The following is a 25,249-nucleotide window of genomic DNA, read 5'->3' as shown; positions in this document are numbered from 1 at the left end:
TTCTGTAGGAAACCAAATCGCGGGGTCCCAACACAAGTAACAGGAGGCAAGTTTTTCTCCTCCTCATCCCCCACTTCTCTCAGGAGGACCGACTCAGGGATGGAACTGAGAATTCTCAGAAGCAGAAGGGGAGCTCCCAAGTGGCATGGGTCTCTGGAGGCTCTAGGAGAGAAAAAGGGACAGCCTGGTGCATGGGAAAAGGCCTGGCTGGACTGGGGGGGAGGGAGCGGGGACTAACCACGAGCCCAGGATTCTGGTCCAGGCTTTGTCTCTTAGACTCTATGTAACCTTGGGGAAAGCCCTTGCTTCTTTCTGAGCCTTAGTTTCCCCATTTGTAAGCCAAGGGTAAATATAGGGCGGGCAGATCCACCTCGGCCAAAAGAGGGGGAATCCTCAGCTCTACTCGGGAAAGGGCTAGGCGTGGACGTTAGGGAGCGGGGTCAGGGAGAAGGCGCTATCTGGGATCTAGGCCGGTGGGCTTCCTGGAGTTAGGATGAGGTGAGCTTCCGAGCTCAATCCTGCGACCCTATTGCTGTGACAGGGCTGGTCTAAACAGGAGATCGCCGGACCTCCAGTGGGAGGCGGAGCGTGGGCCAGGGTCCCGGCTCTGCGGGATGCGTCCATCCATCCCGCACCTCCTCTGCCTTCCCTAAAGGAGTCGCATCCCCGAGGGGGTGGAGGTTGCGGGCGGCCCAGTAGTTGCCCGCCGCGCTGCGGAGACGGCCTGGGAAGCTGCGGCCAGCCTGCCTGAAGAGCATCACGTCATCCTTTCCGCGAGGCGCCCGCCCCCTCCCCGAAGGCGCCTGCGCAGGCGCGGCGGGAGGGGCCGCGGTGGGGGTTCTCCTCAGCGCTTTACGCCCTTTTCCAGGCTAGCTCCGTCCGCGGCGCTCTCGGCTGGCGGCGGCGGCGGCGCGGAGGGGAAGGCGTCCAGGATGCGGCGCGGGGCGGCCCGGTGCCCCCCTGCCCCGTCACGGCAGCCGCGGCGGCCGCGGGGACCGGGCCAAGGCCGGGGGCGGCGGCCGGAGCCGCGGTAGCGTCGGCGCCGGCGGGAGGGGCGGCCTAGGGCGGGCGGGCGCCCGGTGGGCGGGGGCTCCGCGCTCCGCACGGCCCGGCTCGGCCCCGGCGCCATGAGCGGCGGCGGCGGCGGCGGCGGCGGTGGAGGGGGCTCGGCGCCCAGTCGCTTCGCCGACTACTTTGTCATCTGCGGGCTGGACACTGAGACTGGGCTGGAGCCGGACGAGCTGTCGGGTGAGTGCGCGCTGAGCCCGGGGCTTCTTCCCCGCGGCCGCCGGGGACCCCTGAGGAAACCACCCCACCTACGCTTTGTCCCGGGAGCAGGGCGAGGGTCTGTCGGAAGGACCCAGGGCGGGCGCGGGGTAGGGGGTGTCACTCTGGAGGAGGGGAAGCGGGCGAGGGGCTCTGAGCCTTGAGGGTTCCGAACGGCCCCTGCTCCCCGCTGAGCTGTGGCCAGGTCCTCCCAGATGAGGAGGAGAGAAGGGTTGTGTTCACAGTCTGGTGAAGGTTGAGTGACTTAGTATAAAATAAAGGGAAGCTTGTCCTCGAACACCCATTTGGGAGGGAAGAAGATATCCCACGTCCTAGTGAAAGTAAGTTCCACCCAGACTTAAAATAAAAAACAAAAAACAAAACCCAAAAACTTGGTGAGTTTATCTGGCCTCTTCCCAAGAAGCCTGTGATTGCAGTTCCTCAAAACCGTTCTAACCCAGCGCTGGGCTGGGCCCCCTGGGTTGATGGGACGTGAAGTAATAAAGTGAACTTGGGCCACACCAAGGAGGGTGAGAACTCCCTTACATCTAGAAAGGGCTTGTACTCCGGGGCCGTGCCATATTTTATTGAAAATAATTTATGTCCTTTATGAGGCCAGCGTCATTTGTGAATAAAAGGGCAGCAGCCTAGTTGGAGAGCCTGGGTTGCGTAGGGATGCTTCTCAAGTCTTCTTTCAAAGGGAAGTGGTGGGGAAGTGAAGATAGGGCCCAGATCAGATTTGGCACTAATTGCCCAAGAGTGTCAGAATTGTAAAATCCCATGAATTCCACTGCACCGGTGTCAAGAGTTGTAAAATCCCCGCGAACTCCACTGCACCGTCATTGGACCCTTTGAATCTCAAGGTTTGGAAAAGTTTTTGTCTGGAGTGTCCAGTTTGCACGTTTCATGTGGGTGGAGGTTTGTTGTGTCATCCTGATTTGATGAGAGATACTGCTTTCTACTGTTCTATCATGATGTGTTTACTGTAAAGTTTCTCTCCTGAAGGTGATTATCCTGTTGACTAATTTTACTTTGCTTCGGAGATGACAGGACAGGTTTTGTGTGGGGTTTTTTTCCCCCCATCAGAAAAATTTCAGTGTTTCTTATAAAAAAAAAAAAAAGGTGCATACTTCGAAATGGACTTTTTTTTTTAAAGTGTGTTGTATCACATTTATTGATTTGCATATGTTGAACCTTTCTTAAATCCCAGGGATAAATCCCACTTGGTCGTGGTGTATGATCCTTTTAATGTGTTATCGAATTTGGTTTGTTAATATTTTACTGAGAATTTTTACACCTATATTCATCAGGGATACTGGCCTATAGTTTTTTTTCCTTGTAGTGTCCTTACCTGGCTATGGTATCAGAGTGGCCTCGTAAAATGAGTTTGGAAGTGTTCTGACCTCTTCAGTTTTTTGGAAGAGTTTGACAGAGATTGATGTTAATTCTTCTTTAAATGTTTGGTAGAATTCACTAGGGATACCATCTGGTCCTTGGTTTTTCTTTGTTGGGAGGTTTTTGATTACTGATTCAATTTCCTTACTCATTATTGGTTTGCTCAGATTTTCTATTTTCTCATGATTCCATCTGGTTAGGTTGTACGTTTCTAGAAATTTATCCATTTCTTTTAGATTGTCCTATTTGTCAAAATGGACTTCTAAAAAAGTGATAAATTGATGACCTTTAGCAAGGTCAGAGCAAATACGCTATTTCCTCAAATCAGTAGCAGAGCAGGTGGAGAAAAAATCATGAATCAGTAACACAGTTAATACTAGGCCTCTTGTTGGGGTAGTTTTTCACTTTTTTAGGTCTTCAAATTTTTATAATACTGATATTAATTTTTCATCTGTGTTTCCTATTTGTTAAATTTGTGACTTTGCGATGTGTCAATAGTTGTTGGAATTCAGTTCATGGTACTGGAACTAGAAGGGACCTCAGAGAGGAAAATGAGGCCCAGGAAGGACAGTAGGGCCTACGTCCTGCTAGTTAATTGCTTGACTTTGATCCAGTGCTCCTCTCCTGACACTAAACTGCATCTCATTGCTTGGCTGGGTCTTTAGAAAACACTAACATGTTGAGAAAGACTAAAAATGACACAGTTCTCCCCAGTAAAAGAAACTTTAAATTGGTGGAATAAACCAGTGTTATTTTTATGTTGTGCTTTTAAGTGTCTATTAAATTTTATAGACATTCGATTTTCAAAAATAAAGAGAATGTTTTGCAAATGATAAAGCTTAGGAGTGGAGCCGGGAAGTGATTTGTCAGTGAGAGCATGGGTTTTGGGGTTAAACATTCTTGCTCTGCTGTTGACTAATTCTGTGACTGGGGGCCAAGTTAGATAACTCTGCTGGGGTCCTCATCTATGAAAAAGAGAATGTAAATAAAAAGTGTCTCATCAAGTAGATTCTCAAAAGGTTATTTCTCTTTTAGTGAATATCTGTTAATTATGTGGCTTTTCAGCAAGCTCAAATTATATACCTGTGAAAGCTTATTGAGAGAATAAAGAAGGGGGGGGATGAGCTGTATAAAATGTGTAAGGAAGGGTATTTTTCTATCTTTTTAAGTGTGGCTGCAGTAGTGGAATGCCAAGACTATTTATTCAATAGGTGGCCTTTGTTAGAATAAGCACTGATTGAAGGATTTCTTCTTTTCCTTCATTTCATTTCTGGTGGGTTGATAGGGGAATCTGGACTACCCAGAGGGAATCTTTGAGGAAAACAAAACATACTACAAATAGCTCTTTGCGGGTCAGTCTTGAGACTCTCCAGGGTGCATTTTCTCTCTGCCTTATAGCTCCTAAACTGATGATGTCATAGTAAATGAAACTACAGGAAATTGTGAATTGCACCCAGGTTCTCTAGGGAGGTACCAAGGAGTCTATGTTCTCTCCAAGCAAATTAAGTTATATACATCAGATAGCTTCTATACTCTAGGAGTGAATCCAGAACAAGCAGATCAGAGATGCTCAGTGTTCCTTCTGGCTTTATGGAGAAAGGTTAAGATTCATTTTTTTCTGTTTGCAGCAATAAGCATAGAGCTTGCTGTGTTGAATATAGACTCTGATCATTGAATTTATAGGAGTCTCTCCATGTCACCTCTCGCCTTTCCTCTAGACATAAGCATTTAGGCAAGCCATGTAGTTATTTGTTGTGCAAGGAACAGAGGAAGATATGAAAATTAATTTTGTTTTCTCTTCTGGTTAGTTGAGGGAGTACTTTGGGTTGAAGGAGAGAAAGGTAATCTGTTGGTGAAGCAGAAGTCTAGCCAACTTTTAGAAATGGTATCTGCTTGTTAGCTTTTTGAGTTTGTCAAGGAGATAAGCAAATCTGGAAGAAACATTTTTGATTTTGATTTTTCATTATTGTTGGCCCATTCTAAGTGGGGAGGCAGATGGTAGTAGAGTCCAGTCCCTCTTTCTGCCTCTTTGATGGATGGGTGTTTTGGGCATCTTCATTTTCCATTTTTCTTCTTATGGTCACCACCAGGTAACTGCAGGAGAAGGTTTACCATGACATGGGACTCCTGAGTTTAGTTTCCCTATCTCTGCCTGAGAGTTAAGTTTCCAGAATGCTAGTAACCTATTTCTTACTATGGAATCTTTACGTTCCTCTGCACTGACCTGCACCCAGCATTGAGATATAAGTATCCTAGGTTTATGCATCCACTACTGCAGTTTCCCAGGCTCTGAGTGGTGGGTCTTGCCAAGAATTGAAGAGAGGGCTTAGGAACATAGATAGTTGGGAAACTGGCCAGTGTCCTGTATGAACCTGCTTAGAACACTGACATACCCTGAAATCATCTCTTAATGTCATCATTAGAAGAGAGAAAAAATGCTCCCTGTCCAGGAAAGCCAGAGGACTGGTCAGATCATACTTCTCCTTAACTATATTGGGCAATGAAATTAGAACAACAGAATCATGGAATGTCAAACATGGAAGCTCTCTTAGAGACTATATAACCTTCTGACTTTGCAGATGAGGAAACTGAGGCTCTGAGAAAGTTGGAGAATATTTGTCTCCCTTGCCATGTTTTATCCTTCTTTTCTGCTACTGGAGTGCTGCTTTGCATGCTTTGCAGTAGTTTGATGAGTGTGGGGGAGACAAGTAAAATACTTGTCTGGCAGGGGTGGGAGCAGACATGGCAGTTTTGTCTAGTGCAGGTTTCCGTTTCATGTTAAGCAAGAATACTGTGCATGATTATCAAGAGAGAGATCTTAATTTTTTTTTTTTTGTGGTATGCGGGCCTGTCACTGTTGTGGCCTCTCCCGTTGCGGAGCACAGACTCCGGACGTGCAGGCTCAGCGGCCATGGCTAATGGGCCCAGCCGCTGCGCGCCATTTGGGATCTTCCTGGACCGGGGCACGAACCCGTGTCCCCTGCATCGGCAGGCGGACTCTCAACCACTGCGGCACCAGGGAAGCCCGAGATCTTAATTTTTTTTAGCTTTTTCTTTTTTAACATATTTTTTAAAAATTGTTTTATTTATTTTTGGCTGCTTTGGGTCTTTGTTGCTGCGCGCGGGCTCTTCTCTGGTTGCAGTGAGTGGGGGTTACTCTTCGTTGCGGTGCGCGGGCTTCTCATTGCGGTGGCTTCTCTTGTTGAGGAGCACGGGCTCTAGGTGCGTGGGCTTCAGTAGTTGTGGCGCACTGGCTCAGTAGTTGTGGCTCATGGGCCTATTTGCCCCGTGGCATGTGGATCTTCCCAGACCAGGGTTCGAACCTGTGTCCCCTGCGTTGACAGGCGGATTCCCAACCACTGCGCCACCAGGGAAGCCTAGCTTTTTCTTTTAATGTAATTTCACACCAAACATTGACATGAATGGTACAAAGAACTTCAGTACATCCTTTTTCCAGATTCACTGTTAACATTTTGCTCCAGTTGCTTTATCACTTATATATGTGTCTTATCTTTCTCTCTCTAATATATAAAAAATCTTTATTGAGATTTAATTCTCCTATTTAAAGTACACAATTCAGTGTTTTTTAGTATATTCACAGAGTTGTGAAATCATGACTAAAGTCAATTTTAGAATATTTTCATCACTCTCCCTCCAAAACCTATACCCTTTAGCAGTTACTTCCCATATCCTTCCAACTCCCTAACATCCCAGCTTTAAGCCACCACTAATCTACTTTTTTTTTTCCTCCTTGGGTGAAAAAACTTTTATTTTCTTATCACCAAATCAGTACTAGTTCACATCATTATTCTTCACATCCATGATAATAAGAAAAACTTAATCTCTTCATAGTAGTTAACATTTTAATATAGATCCTTCTAGACCTTTTATTAAAATGAAAGTTATTTTTGTTATTGTACTTATAATTTCGTAAAAACAGGTGCTGATGAGTTGGAGAAAGAAGAGAGTTTGAGGGCAGTAGGTTGATTGGGAACCACTAATCTACCTTTGATCTTTATGGATTTGTCTATTCTGGACATTGCATATAAATGGAATCACAATATATGGTCTTTTGTGATTGGCTTCTTTCACCTAGCATGTTTTCAAGGTTCATCTATGTTGTAGCATGTATCATTTCTTTTTATGGCTGAATGATATTGTATAAATATACCACATTTTACTTATCATAAGTTGATGGACATTGGGTTATTTATATACTTTTTGGTTATTATAAATAATGCTACTGTAAACATTTGTGTACATATTTTTGTGTGGACATATGTTTTCATATCTCTTAGGTATATACCTAGGAGTGGAATAGCTGAGTCATGTGGCAATTGTATGTTTAACCTTTTGAGAAATTGCAGACCCTTTTCCAAAACAGCTGCACTGGTTTACATTTCCACTAGCAGTGTTTGAGGGTTCCACACTCTATCCTCACCAACACTTATTATCTTTTTGATCATGGGCATCCTAGTGGGTGTAAAGTGGGTATCTCAGTGTGATTTTTATTTGCATATTCTTGATGACTAAGAAGGATATCTTATTTAAAAGAAAAAAAAAGTTACCTCAGAGATGTAGTGGGTATAAAAAGTTTGATGAGCCAGTTTCAAACAGGGAGTCAATTTGAAATAACCTCAATTTTTATTTTCCTCTACCAGTCTGGTCAATTCAGCACAGATTCTCTCATGATCATTTTATAAAGGCATCCCTGCTCTGAAGCTCAGACTCCTAGCTGAAGCAAAACTCAAATCCTGGTAGCTTACCTCAGGCATCTGTGGATACTTCAGGAGTTCAGGGTAGAAGGGGGAGATTTCCTAAGTTAGGTCATGTGTTTCCTTTTATAAGGTAGAGCAAATAAGAAGTCAAGAGAGACACTACTAGCACACAGAAAACAATTACAGAGCAGCCCCAAGGTGATTTAAAATTATATGCTAAATTTAGTTGGAGAGGCTATATTTTTAACATAAGAGCACCCTACTTCACACTCTCTCAGGTAGGGAGGATCACATTGAAGGTAAGTGGATTTTACTTTAATAACAATGGGGCTCTGCTCCTCTCTTCTTAGGAGGAAATCCCGAGTCACAGTGTTTCGTGCTTAAACCAAATTCTTAGACTCTGTTCCGCCCTTCCTTCCTTCTGTACTAGATTATAAATAGTTTTCTTTGCCTAGGGCCTCCTTTGGCAATACCCATTTCCAGTCCTATATCCTTTTATAAGCTTGTTGTTTTTTGCTAACTCTGGTGGAAGGTGTACTTGTACTTGGCTTGGCTTCTCAATTCCTGTTGGCATCTCAATTCCTGTTGCCAAATTCTGGATTTGAATTACTGTCAGGTGGTCTTAGAGGTCTCTTAGGAACCTAGGTACACATGAGGGAACCTATATTGATATGTTTTAGGTTACTGCTGATATGGCATAGGACCTAGTAAAAGAGAGAAAGCCTTGCCCTTTAGAAGCTCGTGACTTCTTGTGGAATTCAGTGATTACACAGAGACTATCGTTGCCAGATTTTTAGGTTTAGTTCTCAAAAGTTATTAAGTGAGGCAATTACTGGTCAAATGTCTATGTTCCAGATGTTTTGTAATGACTGATTTTAGTTTAGAGTATACAGAACCCTGGACTGGGTTTGTGAGTGTCAGAGTCCTGTCGTGGTGGAAAACGAGGGCATGTGCTAGCTTTCAAGCTGTTTTCTTCCAAGTGTGCTTCCAAGGGGTCGGGTATGGCTCCAGGAAGTTAGATGGGAACAGCTATGGTTTAGACCATCAGGTTTCTCAAATGTTATACTTAGGATATTTGCTTGATGGTCATCCACGGGATCTATCATAGTTTCTTGTTAAAGAGAGCCAGGTTAGTAATTCTTGTTTGTTTCTTTTGTTCATTAGTGTGATGGACAATTCAGGTCAAAATTTTGCTAGTCCATCTGTGGTCTACTGAATGGGCTGAACTAGCTGCGTTAGTCTAAAATGTTTTCATGGAGTGCTGAGAGGCTGTGGGCAGGGATAAGATGTGTGGAGGTTCCTCTTATTAAGCTTCATCCCTCTGTGAGTGTGGGATTTCTTGTTTTCTAAACTACTTCTAGGTGGCAAAACATAATATAAGTGTGCATTCATTTATATTGGTCACAGAATCAAAAACTGTCAGAGCTAGATCTGAGATAGTCCAGCCACCACTTTTGAAAGATGGTAATGATTAATATTTGTAAATGATTTAATAGTTTTTGGGCTTCCCTGGTGGCACAGTGGTTGAGAATCTGCCTGCCAGTGCAGCGGACACGGGTTCGAGCCCTGGTCTGGGAAGATCCCACATGCCGCGGAGCAACTAGGCCCTTGAGCCACAACTATTGAGCCTGCGCGTCTGGAGCTTGTGCTCCACAGCAAGAGAGGCCGCGACAGTGAGAGGCCTGCGCACCGCGATGAAGACTGGCCCCTGCTCGCCACAACTAGAGAAAGCCCATGCACAGAAACGAAGACCCAACACAGCCAAAAAAAATAAATAAAATTAGAAAAAAATAAGATGTAATAGTTTTAAAACAGTTTTTAATATTTTCAGTCCCATTTGAAAATATAATTTTTTGTCCACTGTTACCCAGAAAGTTAGAAAGAACTGTTAGAATCCAGGTCTTCTGTCTGCTGTCTCACCAGTGATGAGATTATTCTTTTTTTTTTTTTTTTGGCTGCGTCATATGGCTTTTGGGATCTTAGTTCCCCGACCAGGGATTGAACCTGAGCCCTCGGCAATGAAAGCCCAGAGTCCTAACCACTGGACTGCCAGGGAATTCCCGAGATTATTCTTTTAAAATGATAGATTTGGGTATATTGAAGCAATGGCTTAATCATTGAGTGGCAGAGCTGTGGCATGGCCTCTTTGATCAGTCCCCAACCCACAATGCAGTAGAGGAACTCTGTCAGGGGAGGAGTCAGGTCACTCGTTTTTTGAATTGTAGTTAAGGCTGGTTGTTATTTTTTATATATATATTTTCCTGTCTCCCCATTCTTATCAGTTCTGGAAATGTTTTTCTTAGACCAAATAGTTACTGGGGCTTTGTTTCTAAGAAGTTCTGTTTTTTGTGTGGCTGTTTCAGGATGTTTTATACTGTTTGTCTGAGGTCTGTTTTCTTTGAAAAGAAAAAAAAGAGGTTTGCACCTACTAACCTCAGAAATCCCTCAGTGTAACCTGCAGGTTGCATCTTTTTGTGGTTGTTGTTGGGTGCTGGCTATGACTTCTGATTTACCATATTCTTTATAATGAAAGATAATGGGAAGCAACTAAGAAACTTTCAGGATTTTTTGTATTTTATTTATTTTTTTATACAGCAGGTTCTTATTACTTATCTATTTTATACATATTAGTGTATACATGTCAATCCCAATCTCCCAATCCATCCTACCACCACCACCTCCCCTGCCACTTTCTCCCCTTGGTGTCCATACGTTTGTTCTCTGCATCTGTGTCTCTATTTCTACCCTGCAAACCGGTTCATCTGTACCATTTTTCTAGGTTCCACATATATGCGTTAATATACGATATTTGTTTTTCTCTTTCTGACTGACTTCACTCTGTATGACAGTCTCTAGATCCGTCCACGTCTCTACAAGTGACCCAATTTCGTTCCTTTTTATGGCTGAGTAATATTCCATTGTATATACGTACTACATCTTCTTTATCCATTCGTCTGTCGATGGGCATTTAGGTTGCTTCCATGACCTGGCTATTGTAAAGAAACTTTCAGGATTTTTAAAGTCAGGAAGACAGAGAAGGAAATGATTTAGAAATAATAATCATAAGCCATGATTTATAAGTGGATAAACCCAATTTACAACAAATTACATTCATTAAAAACAGTAATACATTAGAATTACTCTCCAGGAATGTCAAAAGAATTGGTTCCTTTCTCAGTTGTGTCATCTCTGGTGTCCTTTTTTTCTTTATTTTTGTAGTTTTAGAATAATGGCTTTCTAACAGTGTCATGAAGATAGGTATTAATTATTGTTATATTGTTGAAGAAAACCAGAGGTTTTATTTTGAGTAAGTTAAATGTCTCTTTTCTTGTTTTCCCCATAGTCTTTTTTTTTTTTTTTAATTTAAAAAAGTATTTATTTATTTATTTTTTGGCTGCATCAGGTCTTAGTTGTGGCACGCAGGATCTTTTGTTGCAGCGCGTGGGCCCTTTGTTGCAGTGTGTGGGCTTCTCTCTAGTTGTGGCACACAGGTTCATTAGTTGTGGTGCGCAAGCTCATTAGTTGTGGAGCATGGGCTTAGTTGCCCCGTGGCATGTGGGATCTTAGTTCCCTGACCAGGGATCAAACAGACGTCCCCTGCATTGCAAGATGGATTCTTAACCACTGGACCACCAGGGAAGTCCCTTCCCTGGAGTCTTTATTTGACAATGACCATTGCATTAAAATTTTTTTCCTGATTATAAAAACCGTAGGTTATTATACAAATTAAAAAATTACAGAACTATGTTATAACTTCTCTTGTCCCAGAGTCAGGTAGACAAATTTCTGAGCTTTGCTAGAAGAAATGCTTTACATAGTAGGTATTTGATAAAGATTTGTATTAATTATGAAAAGGTAAAGGCTGCTTATTCAGATTTTCAAAGAATTGTATGTAATCATATGTATATATTTTTCTGATATAAGGCATAGTACTTAACTTTTTAGAACTTAAAGAAGCCAGACTTCCACAACTTTTCTAAGTGCTAAGTAATAAAGAAGGTGGGGTTTGTAGAGGAGAAGAGTAGCAATGATTGTTTACCCATACCCAAAAAGCTGAGGGCCAACGTCAGATTTAGAGGTAAGATGGTGATGTGAGAGGCATTTTGTATTGCACTGTGATTATTTTGTAATTTTTAATGTATAAAGCTAAATTTTATAATAGTTCAGATGAACCTTTTTTTTTTTAAATGAATCTAGTTTTAGTTTATTTAACCAGTCCCATGGACTTAGGATCACAACCTCTTATTGGGAAAAATAAAACGAATACCTAGAAGTATCACCTGCTAAACTGACATCTGTCCAGTTTTGCTTAGCTCTGAGGTTCTGTATGTTCAAATGGTATTTAATCCCTTTCTTTGCTAAGTAATTAAGCTAGTATTCTTCTTTTACCCCCATTTTCTCACATCTCTGTGAAACACATTCTTTCCACTGCACTTTTATTGTGTGGAAAGTTGGTATTTAAGCATCTGTAGTTTTATCTTCTAGAAGAATGTTTAGTGTTTTGTGGAGGATTGTTGGTCTCCTGGTCTAGCTCTGTTGGCTGCTTAGCTCAGTTGGTTATGAGTGTGATGAATTTAATAAGGCCAGGGTCATTGAGTCAGTCTTCATAAGGACCAGTTAGCTTTGTTCTACCCACTTTTGTACTAGCCTCTGCTGACCATCCCACTCACAAGTACACTGTAGTTAATGGGGAACACAGGCAAGGAAATGAGGCTAGAGTAAACTGTTCAATCCCTGATAACTAAATTAATAGCTATTTATTGTTTAGTGAATACATTTCAATTCTAGGTACCAAATGACATTATCCTCACTTTACGGATTAGGAAACTAAAGTGCAGGGAATTTAAATAACATGCTTGAGTTCCCATAGCAAGAATTAGGAACCTTTTTTCCCTGTCTCTAAAGTCCTCTACCATATACCTTTCTGTTATTGAAAGACCAACTTAGTGATGGGACACTTGTTTGCATACATGTGTGAGATAGAGTTGCTGTTCTTGTGGAGCTCATAGTCTTCTGACAAGTCAGGCATACATAAACCAATAGCTGTGGAAAAGGATCAGTTCCTTAAGTGAGGAGCAGATAATGAGGTGTTGCTGGGGTTCAGGAGAGGGAAAGAGTATTCTGTTCTCTAGCTTTGTAGTTTATGTCTTGCAAAATTTGCTGTAGAGGGTTTAGCTCTGGCTGTGACCCTGAACAAAAACATGGTCTCTCATGTATTCATTGATTAGTTCAATGCTCATTTAATATGTACAAAAACACCTTTGGCCTATACATAAGTTATAGACTCTGAGGTTTGGAAAAAACATATTTGAAGGTCAACCATGTAAGGAGTGTTATTTTCTCTCTCTAAAAATAAAACTTTAAATTATAAAGTACATTTCTTATAGGGAACTTAGAAATTATAGAAAGGTACAGAAATAAGTCACTCACGAGTGACTATTCAGAATTAAGCTTGTAGCATTTTGATGTCTTTTTGTAGTTCCTTCCAATTCTTAAAAATTCGTATTGCAGTCTGCCTTAAGCACAAGTCCTAAGTATATAGCTTGATGTATCTTTACATATGTTTACATGTGTATAATCATCACCGATATTCTTTCCAGTTTTTACTATATGTGGGTGTAGTGTGTATACTTTTACATACTGTGATAAGGCGAAAGGTAAACATTTTATGTTTTGATTTTTTTTTTCACTTAATGTCCTGTCATGAGTATTTCTCAATATCAGCAAGTATTCTCCTGAAATTTTATTGTGCCTAGTTAAGAGTTAATTAATTACAAGTAATAGAAACTCATTCAAACAAGCTGAAGTAAAAAGGGGATTTATTTCAAATTATAACATTCTATATATTTATAAATAACATCTTAAAAAATATCCCACATCAGTACAAAGATCTTTCTGGTGAATATATTCAAATTTTTATTTTATCAAATACCCTTGTACAAGTATTTTTACACTTGTGGGAGTCATTGTATGGGATTAATTGGTAAAACTAGACTCTGTGAGTCCAAGGAATAATGTATATTTTAAGTTTTAATAGATATTGCCTAATCGCCCTCTTCAAAAGGTTAGCCTCTCACCAACAATAAGATTCTACCAATTTTTTCTCTATATCTGCAACGAAATATTAACTGCTTTTCTAAAATGTTTTCAATCTGCTGGGAAGAAAATGTGTGTTTTAATCTAAATTTAACTATTTGTGAGGCTGAGTATCTTTTCATATATTTCATGTACACTTGTGTATTTCATGTTTCACTCCTTCAATGAATTACCTGTTCAGTCCTTTTGTTCATATTTCTGTTGTGTTGTTTATATTTTTCTCATTGATTTGCAGAAACTTTATCTATTAGGAATATTTTGATTCTCAGGAAATACCTCAGAAACACTTGCAGTGAAAAACAATATATGTACACTAATATAGAGTTATAAAATTGAGATCATAAGAGAAAAAAATGTATCCTGCTTTTTAAAGTTATTATTATATGTTGATCATTTTCACATGTTTTTAAATATGTCTTGAATAGTTTTCTCATGCCATTAAGTATTCTTCATAAACATGATTTTAATTGTTATTTGATTCCAAAGTATGAGTGAATTGTAAAATTTTAATGATTACTTGGCACTTGGGTGGTTTGTTTATACTTTTTTATGATAAATAATTTTACAACGTGTATACTTTATACAAATCTGTGAGTGTCTGTTGCTTTAGTATATATAACAGTAAGACAGTTATTAAGTCAAATTAGATGAACCTTTAAGCACATTTCATGTGTAATGATGAATTTCTTCTTGGAAGTGCTCTACCAATTTATGCTCACTTCTAGCTTGCCATCATTTATGTATATATATATATATTTTTTTTTTTTTTTGGGGGGGTGGTAGATTACACATAACAAAATTTACCATTTTAACCATTTAACATAGTTCAGTGGCATTTAGTACATTTCACAATATTGTGCAGTCATCACCATTATGGTATATATAACATGTTCATCACCCCAAAAGGAAACCTGTACTCATTGAACAGTCACTCCCTATTCCTCCCTCCCCCAAACCCCTGGCAACCTCTAATTTGCTCTCTGTTTCTTTGAATTTGCCTATTCTGGATATTTAATATAAATGGAATCATACAATATATGGCCTTTTGTGACTGGCTTCTTTCACTTAGCATAATGTTTCCAAGGTTTATCCATGTTGTAGCATAAATTAGTACCTCATTCCTTCCATTATATGGTTATTGTATGTATGAATGTTTATTCATTCATCTCTTGATGGACATTTGGGTTGTTTCCACTTTTTGGCTATTATGAATAGTGCTGCTATGAGCATTTGTGTTCAAGGTTCTGTAGGAACATCTGTTTGAGTATACACCCAGGAGTGGAATTGTTGGGTCATATGGTAACTCTGTGTTTAATCTTTTGAAGAACTGCCAAACTGTTTTCCACAGTGACTGCACCATTTTACATTCAGACTGTCAACACACGAGGGCTCTACTTTCTCCACATCCTCACTAATTCTCATTATTTTCCTTTTTTGGGATATCATTATGTTTTAATCTGTATTTCTTTGACTACTACTAAGGTAGATTTTAAAAAAAGCTACTTATTAATCCTTTGTGTTCTTATCGTGAATTGTCTGTGTATGCTTTTTATAATTTCTTTTATTGCTCTTTTTTTGTGGGGGATTGGGGAGGGTTGAGGTTAGGCTGCTTTTGAAGGATAATTATGGATTTCTTTTGCTTAGGAAAGCTGGTGAGTTAGCTACAGAAGTAGGGGGTAAAAAAATGCGGTTTGGAGGGTGTATTAGTTTCCTATGACTGCTGCAACAGATTACCATAAACTGGGCGGCTTAAAACAATAGTGATTTTTTTTTTTCCTCCTCTGTTCTGGAGGCCAGAAGTCCAAATTCAAGGTGGCAGCAGGCTGCATTCCCTCAGAGGGCCTTTGGGGAGAATAATTCTTTGCCTCTCCCAGCTTCTGGTGGCTGCATTTCTTGACTTCTGGCCACATCACTCACATCTTCACATCACCATCACCTTTGTGTCTTCTCTGTGTGTCTGTCTTATAAGGATACTTCTCTTTGGATTTAGAGCCCACTCAGCTAATTCAGGATGATCTTCTCATCTCAAGATCTTTGATAACATCTGTAAAGATCTTTTCAAATAAGATAATATTCATGGGTTCTGGGGAGTACGATGTGGACATATCTTTTTTGGGGCCAGCATTCCACCCACTACAGAGGGGCTAAAGGGTAGGTCTTGAATTTCTCTAAGTGTGAGCAAGAAGCAGAGAGGAGTAAAAAGGAGAGCCTAGGAAGAATACTTAGGGAAGAAGAAACTAATATCACCATTGCTCTGTACTGTTACTACACTTGGCATTCAGAAATACCATTGGAGGGCTTCCCTGGTGGCGCAGTGGTTGAGAGTCCGCCTGCCGATGCAGGGGACACGGGTTCGTGCCCCGGTCCGGGAAGATCCCACATGTCGCGGAGCGGCTGGGCCCGTGAGCCATGGCTGCTGAGCCTGCGCGTCCGGAGCCTGTGCTCCACAACGGGAGAGGCCACAACAGTGAGAGGCCTGCGTACCGCAAAAAAAAAAAAAAAAGAAAGAAATACCATTGGACTTTTTTTGGCCGTGCTGCGCAGCTTGTGGGATCTTAGTTCCCTGACCGGGGATTGAACCTGGGGCATGGCAATGAAAGTGCTGAGTCCTAACCCCTGGACTGCCAGGGAACTCTCTAGGACTGTTTTTTTAAATTACAGTATAGTTGATTTACAGTGTTATACCATAGGATTTTAGGATAAAAATGACTTAGGTCCAGTTATATTTGACAGAAGCCATGTAACTCCGACAAAAATCAAACTTCTGTTTTGGTAGAACATTCTTATCTATAATAAAGTATTCCTTTAGCACAGTGATGTTGGAACCAGTCAGATATGTTGTCATTGTCATCAGTAATCACTGTCTTATCTAGGCCTTGTATTTGTGCTATATTCTTTTAATATAGGCAACAAAGGCTCATAAAAGAGAAGCAAGAGCTGGTTAGACTTTCCAAACCTCTCATTTTACAGAGGAAGAACATGTGGCTGGGAGGGTTTTGAATAATTTGTCTGGGTTCCCACAGCTGGTTAGTTAACTTAGCACTGAAACTTGAATTTGGGGTCTCTTAATTCTTAGGTGAGTGTTTTTTCCCATGATATGGTATACAAACTGTGCAAACTGTTAAAGAAGTAAATATTTGTGAATCTATATCTGTATCTATATTGGCCTCCTCTCCTTAAAGCTGAGGTTCTCTGCTGGGATAGTAAAGGATATAGTGTAGCCTAAAAGTTACATCTGTCACCTGGATCAGAATCCTCCATTTACTGTTTGTGTGACCTTGGGTGATTTACTTCTCTGTTTTAATTACTTCATTTTTTTTTTTGTAAATTTATTTATTTTATTTATTTTTGGCTGCGTTGGGTCTTTGTTGCTGCACGCGGGTTTCTCTAGTTGCGGCAAGTGGGGGCCACTCTTCATCGCGGTGCACAGGCTTCTCATTGTGGTGGCTTCTCTTGATGCAGAGCACGGGCTCCAGGTGCGTGGGCTTCAGTAGTTGTGGCACGTGGGCTCAGTGGTTGTGGCTCGTGGGCTCTAGAGTGCAGGTTCAGTAGTTGTGGCACACGGGCTTAGTTGCTCCGCAGCATGTGAGATCTTCCAGGACCAGGGCTGGAACCTGTGTCCCCTGCATTGGCAGGCGGACTGTCAACCACTGTGCCACCAGGGAAGCCCTAGTTACTTCGTTTTTAAAGTGGAAATAAAACCTATCTCTTAGGGATTTTGTAGGATTAAATAAGTTAATACATTAAATGGCTTGGAATAGTGCGTGGCACATGATGAGTATCCATTAAATGTTTGCTATTGCTAACATTTTTATTCTTTGCATCACTTAATTTTCTATATAATCCTGACATTGTTGGGAAGTGGAAATGGGGTAATAGTGCTACATACATTATCTCATTTGGGCCTGTTAGCAACCATATGAGAGAAGTTTTATTTTTCCCATTTTATGGACGAGGAAACCGAGGCACAACACAATTTGCCTGAGGTTATACAGCTAATATACAGAAAGGCTGGGGTTCGAACTCAGATCTGTCAGAATCTGGAGTTTATGCTTTAAAAAAATAGTAAAACTTTAAGGAAACAAACAAACACAGTAAAGTACACGTCAAAGTGTACACTGTGATATATTTTCACAAACTGAGCACACCCATGTTGCCAGAACCCCAGAATCCTTCCTTGTGCTTCTTCCAGTCCGTAATTGCCCTCCCACCCACCAAAGGTAACCACTGTTCTGACTTCTAACAGCATCAATTAGTTTTGCCTGTCTTGTATTTTGTATAAATGTAACCATACACTATGTGCTCTTTTGTGTCTGGATTTTTTTTTTGCACAACATTATGTCTGAGAGGTTCATTCATACTGTTATATGCAGTTTTAGATTGGTCATTCTCACTGCTGTGTTTCCTTTTGTGTTAACTATTCAATAATTTCTCTCTCAATTCCACTGTTGTTGACACTTGGATAGTGTCTAGATTTTGAGTGTTAACAATAGTGATATGTTATGAACATCTCCTGTATGTGCCTTTTTTGTGAACATGCACTTCGTCCTGTTGAGTATATACCTAGGAGTGGAGTTGCTGGGTCATAGGTTTATGTTCAGCTTTAGTAGATACTGCCGTGCTGTTTTCCACAGTAGCTGGATCAATTTACATTCTCAATTGCGGTGCATGAGAGTGTAGGTTGCTCCCTATCCTTACCAACACTCAGCATTTTCCTTCCTTTTCATTTTAGCTATTCTAGCGGTTATGTAGTGGTACTGCATTACTTAAATTTGCATTTTCTGGATGACTGATGAAGTTGAGTACCTCTCAAAGGTTTATCCGTTATTTGTATATCCTCTTTATAGAAGTATCCAAGTCTTTTGCCATTTTTCTTTTAGGTGGTCTTTTTTTTCCTTATTGATTTAATGGAATTCTTTATATGTTTCTAGGTATGTTTCTTGTTTCAGTTATATGTATTGCAAGTTATCTTCTTGTGATTTGTGTATTTCCTTTTCATTCTCTTCACGGTGACTTTTAAAGAACAGAAATTTTTAGTTATAATATAATCCATTTTATCAGTTTTCTCTCTTTATGTTTCATGCATCTTGTATTCTGTTTAAGATATCTTTGCTATTGCAGGGTCACAAAGATGTTCTGTGTTTCCTTCTAAAGCTTTTATTGTTTTACCTTTCACATTTAGATCTGAAATCCCAGAGCTAACTCTCTTAAGCACTATGCTATAACACAATTCTGTACTGCCTGAAAAAGCTCCCCCATCTCTGTGTGTATGTGTGTGTGTGTGTGTGTGTGTGTCTGCGTGCACGGGCACACACCATTTATCAGCATTCTGTAGAGTGAAAGAGAAACATTTCCATTGCTCCCACAGCTGGGCCTAAAGTACAACAAGGCTTTGAAATGACCAATAACAGTGCTTTTAATACACATTTAGTAAAACAAATGTTAGTCATTGTTCTTTTTTTTAAAAAATTTATTTATTTAATTTATTTTTGGCTGCATTGGGTCTTTGTTGCTGTGCACGGGCTTTCTCTAGTTGTGGCGAGCGGGGGCTACTCTTCGTTGCGGCGCGCAGGCTTCTCATTGCAGTGGCTTCTCTTGTTGCGGAGCACGGGCTCTAGGCACGCGGGCTTCAGTAGTTGTAGCTCATGGGCTCTAGAGCGCAGGCTCAGTAGTTGTGGAGCACTGACTTACTTGTTCCACAGCATGTGGGATCTTCCCGGACCAGGACTTGAACCTGTGTCCCCTGCATTGGCAGGCGGATTCTTTTTTTTTTTTTTCTTTCAAGCGGATTCTTAACCACTGCACCACCAGGGAAGCCCAGTCATTGTTCTTTGATTTAGTACCAATTGGTAAAATTTTAGTAGTTTAGGAAACTCTGTAAAAAAAAAGGTTGTTAGTATAAAAGGCCTTAAGGGTGAAGATAATTCTCTTCTGTTACTGAGGGTAACCTGACAGGAGGTTCCCAGATTCTTAAATCTTGGCACTCTGGGAAAGAAGACTGTTGGGTGCTTCCTTGTGAGCTGTGGTTTGAAATTTGGATTTAGGGACATTTTAGTGTTTTTGGTACAGCCATGTTTCCTGCTCTGGGTTCTGCTTTGGTACTCATTCTGTGAAGCAGATAAATGCTGTCACTTTCATGCAGTAGAGGCTTCCTTTTGCGGAAGCATTTGGGAATTTCCAGGGCATTTCTGTGTCTTGTTTTCATGGTTGAAGATTTAGATGTGATTCTTGCATGTATGGCTATTTTTTTGCCTCTTGTGCTCCATACAAGTATGTCCCATATGCTTTACACATATTTACACACTCAGTCCTCTCAATACGCCTATGAACTAGGTATTATTATCCCTGCATTACAGGTGAGGAAACTGAGATTTATAGAAGAGAGACCTTAGGCAGATTACTTAAAATTCAACAAGACATGGAACTAGTATTTGAATTTAGATTTGCTGTCATTAAAGTCCTATTTCTTCCACTATTATAGTATCTATATCACAGGATATACAGCAGTACCTTCCTAGCTTCATCTGGATAAGAGGCCCATTCAGATTTCTGAGGCCTGTCTGCCTGGAGGACGAAATACAAGTTTACTCAAGTGTGTTCATGAATTCCAGGAGGGTTTGGTTTTGAATGATAATTTTTAAAAATTAATTAATTAATTAACTTTTGGCTGTGTTGGGTCTTCGTTGCTGTGCATGGGCTTTCTCTCGTTGTGGTGAGTGGGCTTCTCATTGTGGTGGCTTCTCTTGTTGGGAGCACGGGCTCTAGGGTGTGCAGGCTTCAGTGGTTGTGGCACATGGACTCAGTAGTTGTGGCTCGCGGGCTCTAGAATGCAGGCTCAGTAGTTGTGGCGCACGGGCTTAGTTGCTTCGCAACATGTGAGATCTTCCTGGACCAGGGCTCGAACCCGTGTCCCCTGCATTGGCAGGTGGATTCTTAACCACTGCGCCGTCAGGAAAGTCCCTTGAATGATAAATTTTTATGTCTCTATAGCACTTAGCGGCATAGAGCTGTGTGCTACACAGTAGGAACTCAATGAAGATTAATGGATAAATTGCTTGAGTATGGAATAATGTAGTAATGTCACAGAATGGGTGAATGTGGGGTAGACAGGGTCTCTATCCGGTGGCTGAGTGGAGAAAACATCAGTCTGTGCTTATATTTATAGCTTGGATTTGTTGAGAGGGTGTGATTATGATGTTAGGTTTTTTTTTTTTTTTTTTTTGTGGTATGCGGGCCTCTCACTGTTGTGGCCTCTCCCGTTGCGGAGCATAGGCTCTGGATGCGCAGGCTCAGCGGCCATGCCTCACGGGCGCAGCTGCTCCGCGGCATGTGGGATCCTCCCGGACCGGGGTGCGAACCCGTGTCCCCTGCATTGGCAGGCGGACTCTCAACCACTGCACCACCAGGGAAGCCCATGATGTTAGGTTTTGGATGAATTGTTTTGATTAAATGTCTTGCACAATGAGTAAATATCTGTGGGTTGATATGTTGATGAATTTTGGGGATATTTTCACCTTGGGAGACAATTAAAATTTTTGGCTCGACACATTTTCTTCCCTCTCTGTGGTAGCAGAAGTGTATTCATTTTCAAAATTCTTCTTTAGCGTCATTTGGAATAGGTTGGCTGGTTTGGTTTTTGCTGCTGTGGTAAGAAGAACTGTGTTATAATTACCATCTCTGCTTCCTCTAACAGTTTTATGGATTTGCTTTGAAGAACCCTAAAAAAGAAGAAACTTTTATTGTGATACATAGTTCTTCCAGAAGGATGTTTTATACTGGGTGATACTCTAAATGTGAAATCCCAAATAACCACATGTGAAAAAAATATCTCCAAGACTGAAATGGCCCCAGAAGCTCCCCGCTCCATTGTCATGGTAAATTATCAATAGATTGGCAAGGATAGAACTGAATTGGTAAGAGACTGAAACCTGAGATCATTAAGCATTTACATAGGAGCATTTAATTCCTCTGAATGAATTCAAGTCTCCTGACCCAGACAAATTACACCCCAGAGTTCTGAAAGAATTTTGGTATGATTATCATTTAGTCACTGTCAATAACCTGTAAGGAATCATAGAATTACCACAAAAGACATATTTTCAAGTCTGAGAAGAAGGTAAGAGCTTGACATATTCAAAATCTAGAATGGTTTATTAAGGATGTAGTATGAGGATTTAGAAGAGGAAACTGTGATTATTAGGAGCCAACACGGGCCCGCTAGGAATATGTTAGTGACTTAACTAACCACATTTTCTTTATTAAGGGAGTAGACTAGTAGAAAAGGGGAATACTGTCAGCTACCATTTTTTTTTTTACTTTTAATTTTATATTGGAGTATAGCCGATTAACAATGTTGTGATAATTTCAGGTGCACAGCTAAGCGACTCAGCCATACATATACATGTATCCATTCTCCCCCAGACTCCCCTCCCATCCAGGCTGCCACGCACTTCCCTTGTGGTCCATTGGTTAAGAATCTGCCTTCCAGTGCAGGGGACGCGGGTTTGAACCCTGGTTGGGGAACTAAGATTCCCACGTGCTGCAGTGCAACTAAGCCTTCGTGCTGCAACTAAGACCCGACACAGCCAAAAATAATAAATAAGTAAATATTAAAAAAAAAAAGAGTAAGGTAGCTTAACTCTTTAAAAAAAAACCCAAAAAACATTGAGCAGAGTTCCCTGTGCTGTACAGTAAGTCCTTGTCGGTTATCCTTTTTAAATATCGTAGTGTGTTCATGTCAATCCCAACCTCCCTAACTATCCCTTCCCTCCACCCTTGGCCTCCCCCACCCCCCATAACCATAAATTCATTCTCTTAAGTCTGTGAATCTGTTTCTGTTTTGTAAGTACGTTCATTTGTATCATTTCTTTTTAGATTCCGCATATAAACTATATCATACGATATTTCTCTTTGTCTGACTTTCACTCAGTATGACAATCTCAGTATGACAGTTTCATGAGTATGGTAGCTCATGTTGGTAAATGATCTACCATTTTTTGATTCAAGGATGTTTTGAAGGGAATGATTAGGATATAGTTGGGAATAAGAGATTTGAGCTGTATGATGAAACAGGTGATGCAGGGAGTTCCCTGGCAGTCCAGTGGTTAGGACTTGGCGCTTTCACTGCCATGGCCCTGGGTTCAGTCCCTGGTTGGGGAAGTAAGATCCCGCAAGCTGCGTAGCGTGGCAAAAAAAAAACAAACAAAAAAACCCACAAAAAACCCAAGGGGGGAAAAGAAGAAACAGGTAATGTATAAGTGTAGAAGGGAGGTATGACTTAATAGCAACACAAAAATGTAAGGCTTATAGTTGGCTGCAAGTTGGATTTATGGCAAAAGTGTGGTTTGGTTGACAAAAAGTTGTGGTTTTAGCTTTCATTAATAGATATTGTTGAAAGAGCGAGTGGATAGTGTTGTTTTAAACGATGTTAGATCACACCTAGGTAGAGTACTGATTTCAGTTCTAGGATCTAGGGTAGTGAGGGACCTGAAAATATCATATGAACTACATTCAAAGGAGCAGATTTGTTTTTTGACCAGTATATAGCTCTGACAGTAGCTCCCACAGAAGAGCTCCAGAAAAACTTGGAGAAACGGCAACATTGTTGGACTGCCATAGATTTTGATAGCACTCACTTGAATAAATGTAAATTTTGGCTAAGCAGGCAAAGAAGGGTATGAAGGTCATTCTAGGCAGAGAATAGCATCTACAAAAAGAATAAAGGCATGAAAAAGCATGCCATATTTGAGGAACTACAAGTGAGTTAGTACAGATAGTGTGTAAAGGGGAAGAGGAGGGTGGTGGGAGGTGAGACTGGGGAAATTGGCAGGTGCCTTATATGAAGGTGGAGAAACTGGAATCCGGGTGGGTAAAAGTGATTGGCATAAGTCTTGATTGTATATTGAACCAGGCCTAGAATTCCAGGCTTTCTTGTGTCATTTCAAGAGCTCTCTCCCTCTTCCTTTTCTTTAGCTATGTTGTTTTACATTTACTTTAAAATGGTCAGGGCATGGCCTATGGTTATGAAAGGATTCCAAATAATCATACAAGACTATCTTTTACATTCTATAGCAAGCTAAAAAAACTGAAGAAAAGCTGTGACCTACAAGCAGCAGGTTCAGCTGTTAACTTTCCCAGTTATCAGTGCCAGATAATGGTTTTAACTTTTAGAGACAGACAGCCTATATTCTAGGTCATGCTAAAATCAAGAACTCTTTCTGCTTTTCCATGCTATTTGCTTAAAAGAGGGTTCTTTCTTTGCCTAATTCAAATGATAGTTGCTTGAATGAACAGTTGCAGCTGTAGTGATCCAGCAGTTAACAGCTGTGCCAAATAGAAAATACGTTTATCAAGACCTTGTGGTAACTTTGCGTGTGACTGCGGTGGTTGTAGCTTACTGTTCCACTGACGGCAGGGTTGAATTTCAGCATGGGAAGCAGGTTTCTGAGGCCTTTCTGCTTGTTCCTTAGTCAGGGCTCTCTCTATCCAGGGTTGATATCCAGTCTGTATACTATATGTGCATGGCTAGCATTTGTCCTGATTGGTTGGTGCCCACATTGTACTGATTGTTAAATATTTTGAGAATCATGTCTAACTCTAACCATCCCTCTTTCCTGGTCTTATGCCAGACCTGAAGTTTCTGTAATTTATTTGTGGTTTATTCATACAGAGAAATTGCCTCTTTTTCTCCTCATGCTCTTAAACAATTTTATTAAAAAAATTCCTGGAAACAATTTTTTTTTAAAATTATTGAAGGCCGTTATGTAGTACTTTCCTTTAAGTCCACTCATTGATTGGAAAGCTAGGTTCAAACATTAGGAGACAATTAAGGAAATTTGAACACTGACTAAGGATTCTTTTGGTCAAATTTTTCTAGGTGTATTAATAGTATTATGGTTATGTTAAAAGAAAAAAAAGGTCTTATTTTTTAGAGACACATGCCGAAATATTGTAGATAAAATATGTCAAGATTTGCTTTAAAATAATGTGGTATGGGGGTGTACAGATATAAAGTAACATTGGACATGCATTGATATTTGTTGAAACTGGATGATGGATACACGGTAATTCATTGTACTTTTCATAATAAAGAGTTAGAAAAAGCTTATGTATTTTAACCCTCCCCACATTTATAAAATTATAATTGGATTTTAAAAAATTCTCAAAGGTACATTATTGGCAATTATAACTTCTGATTGCCTTGCAATAATTAGAAGTACAACTTGGGGTTAATATGGGTATACCTCATTTTATTGCACTTCCTTTTATTGGGCTTCACAGATATTGCATTTTTACAGATTGAAGGTTTGTGGCCACCTTGCATGGAGCAAGTCTGTCAGCTCCATTTTCCCAACAGCATTTACTCACTTCATATCTCTGTGTCACATTTTGGTAATTCTGGCAATATTTTAAACTTTTTCATTATTATTGTATTTGCTCTGGTGATCTGTAATTAATGATCTTTGATGTTATTATTGCAAAAAAGATTGACTTGCTGAAGGCTTCAATGATGGTTAGCATTTTTTAGAATGAAGTATTTTTAATTAAGATATGTTGGAGACTTCCCTGGTGGTCTAATGGTTAAGACTCTGCGCTCCCAGTGCAGGGGACCCAGGTTCGATCCCTGATCAGGGAACTAGATCCCACATGCCGCAACTAAGAGCCTGCATGCCACAACTAAAAGATCCCACACATGGCAAGGAAGGTCCCTTGTGCCGCAGCTAAGACCCTGCACAGCCAAATAAATAAATAAATCAAGAAAAAAAAGATATGTA

At 40.6% G+C, this 25,249-nt stretch overlaps 1 protein-coding gene across 1 annotated transcript in view; it reads left to right on the top strand.

The window, feature by feature from the left end:
- The first annotated feature begins 1,113 nt into the window (after nt 1–1,113).
- The window catches only part of LOC114886744 (DENN domain-containing protein 5A-like), a 52,859-nt gene continuing 28,723 nt past the window's right edge, over nt 1,114–25,249 (top strand). The window contains exon 1 of the mRNA XM_029207665.1: nt 1,114–1,248. Within this exon, the coding sequence (XP_029063498.1) occupies nt 1,128–1,248 (121 nt within the window). The 5' untranslated portion in view covers nt 1,114–1,127. The remainder of the gene's footprint in view (nt 1,249–25,249) is intronic.

This window comes from Monodon monoceros, unplaced genomic scaffold (genome assembly GCF_005190385.1).
Source record: "Monodon monoceros isolate NGI ecotype Baffin Bay Population unplaced genomic scaffold, NGI_Narwhal_1 Super_Scaffold_7, whole genome shotgun sequence".
Taxonomy (NCBI): domain Eukaryota; kingdom Metazoa; phylum Chordata; class Mammalia; order Artiodactyla; family Monodontidae; genus Monodon; species Monodon monoceros.
The sequence above is the reverse complement of the archived record's forward strand: the minus strand, read 5'-3'. Positions and strand labels throughout refer to the sequence as shown.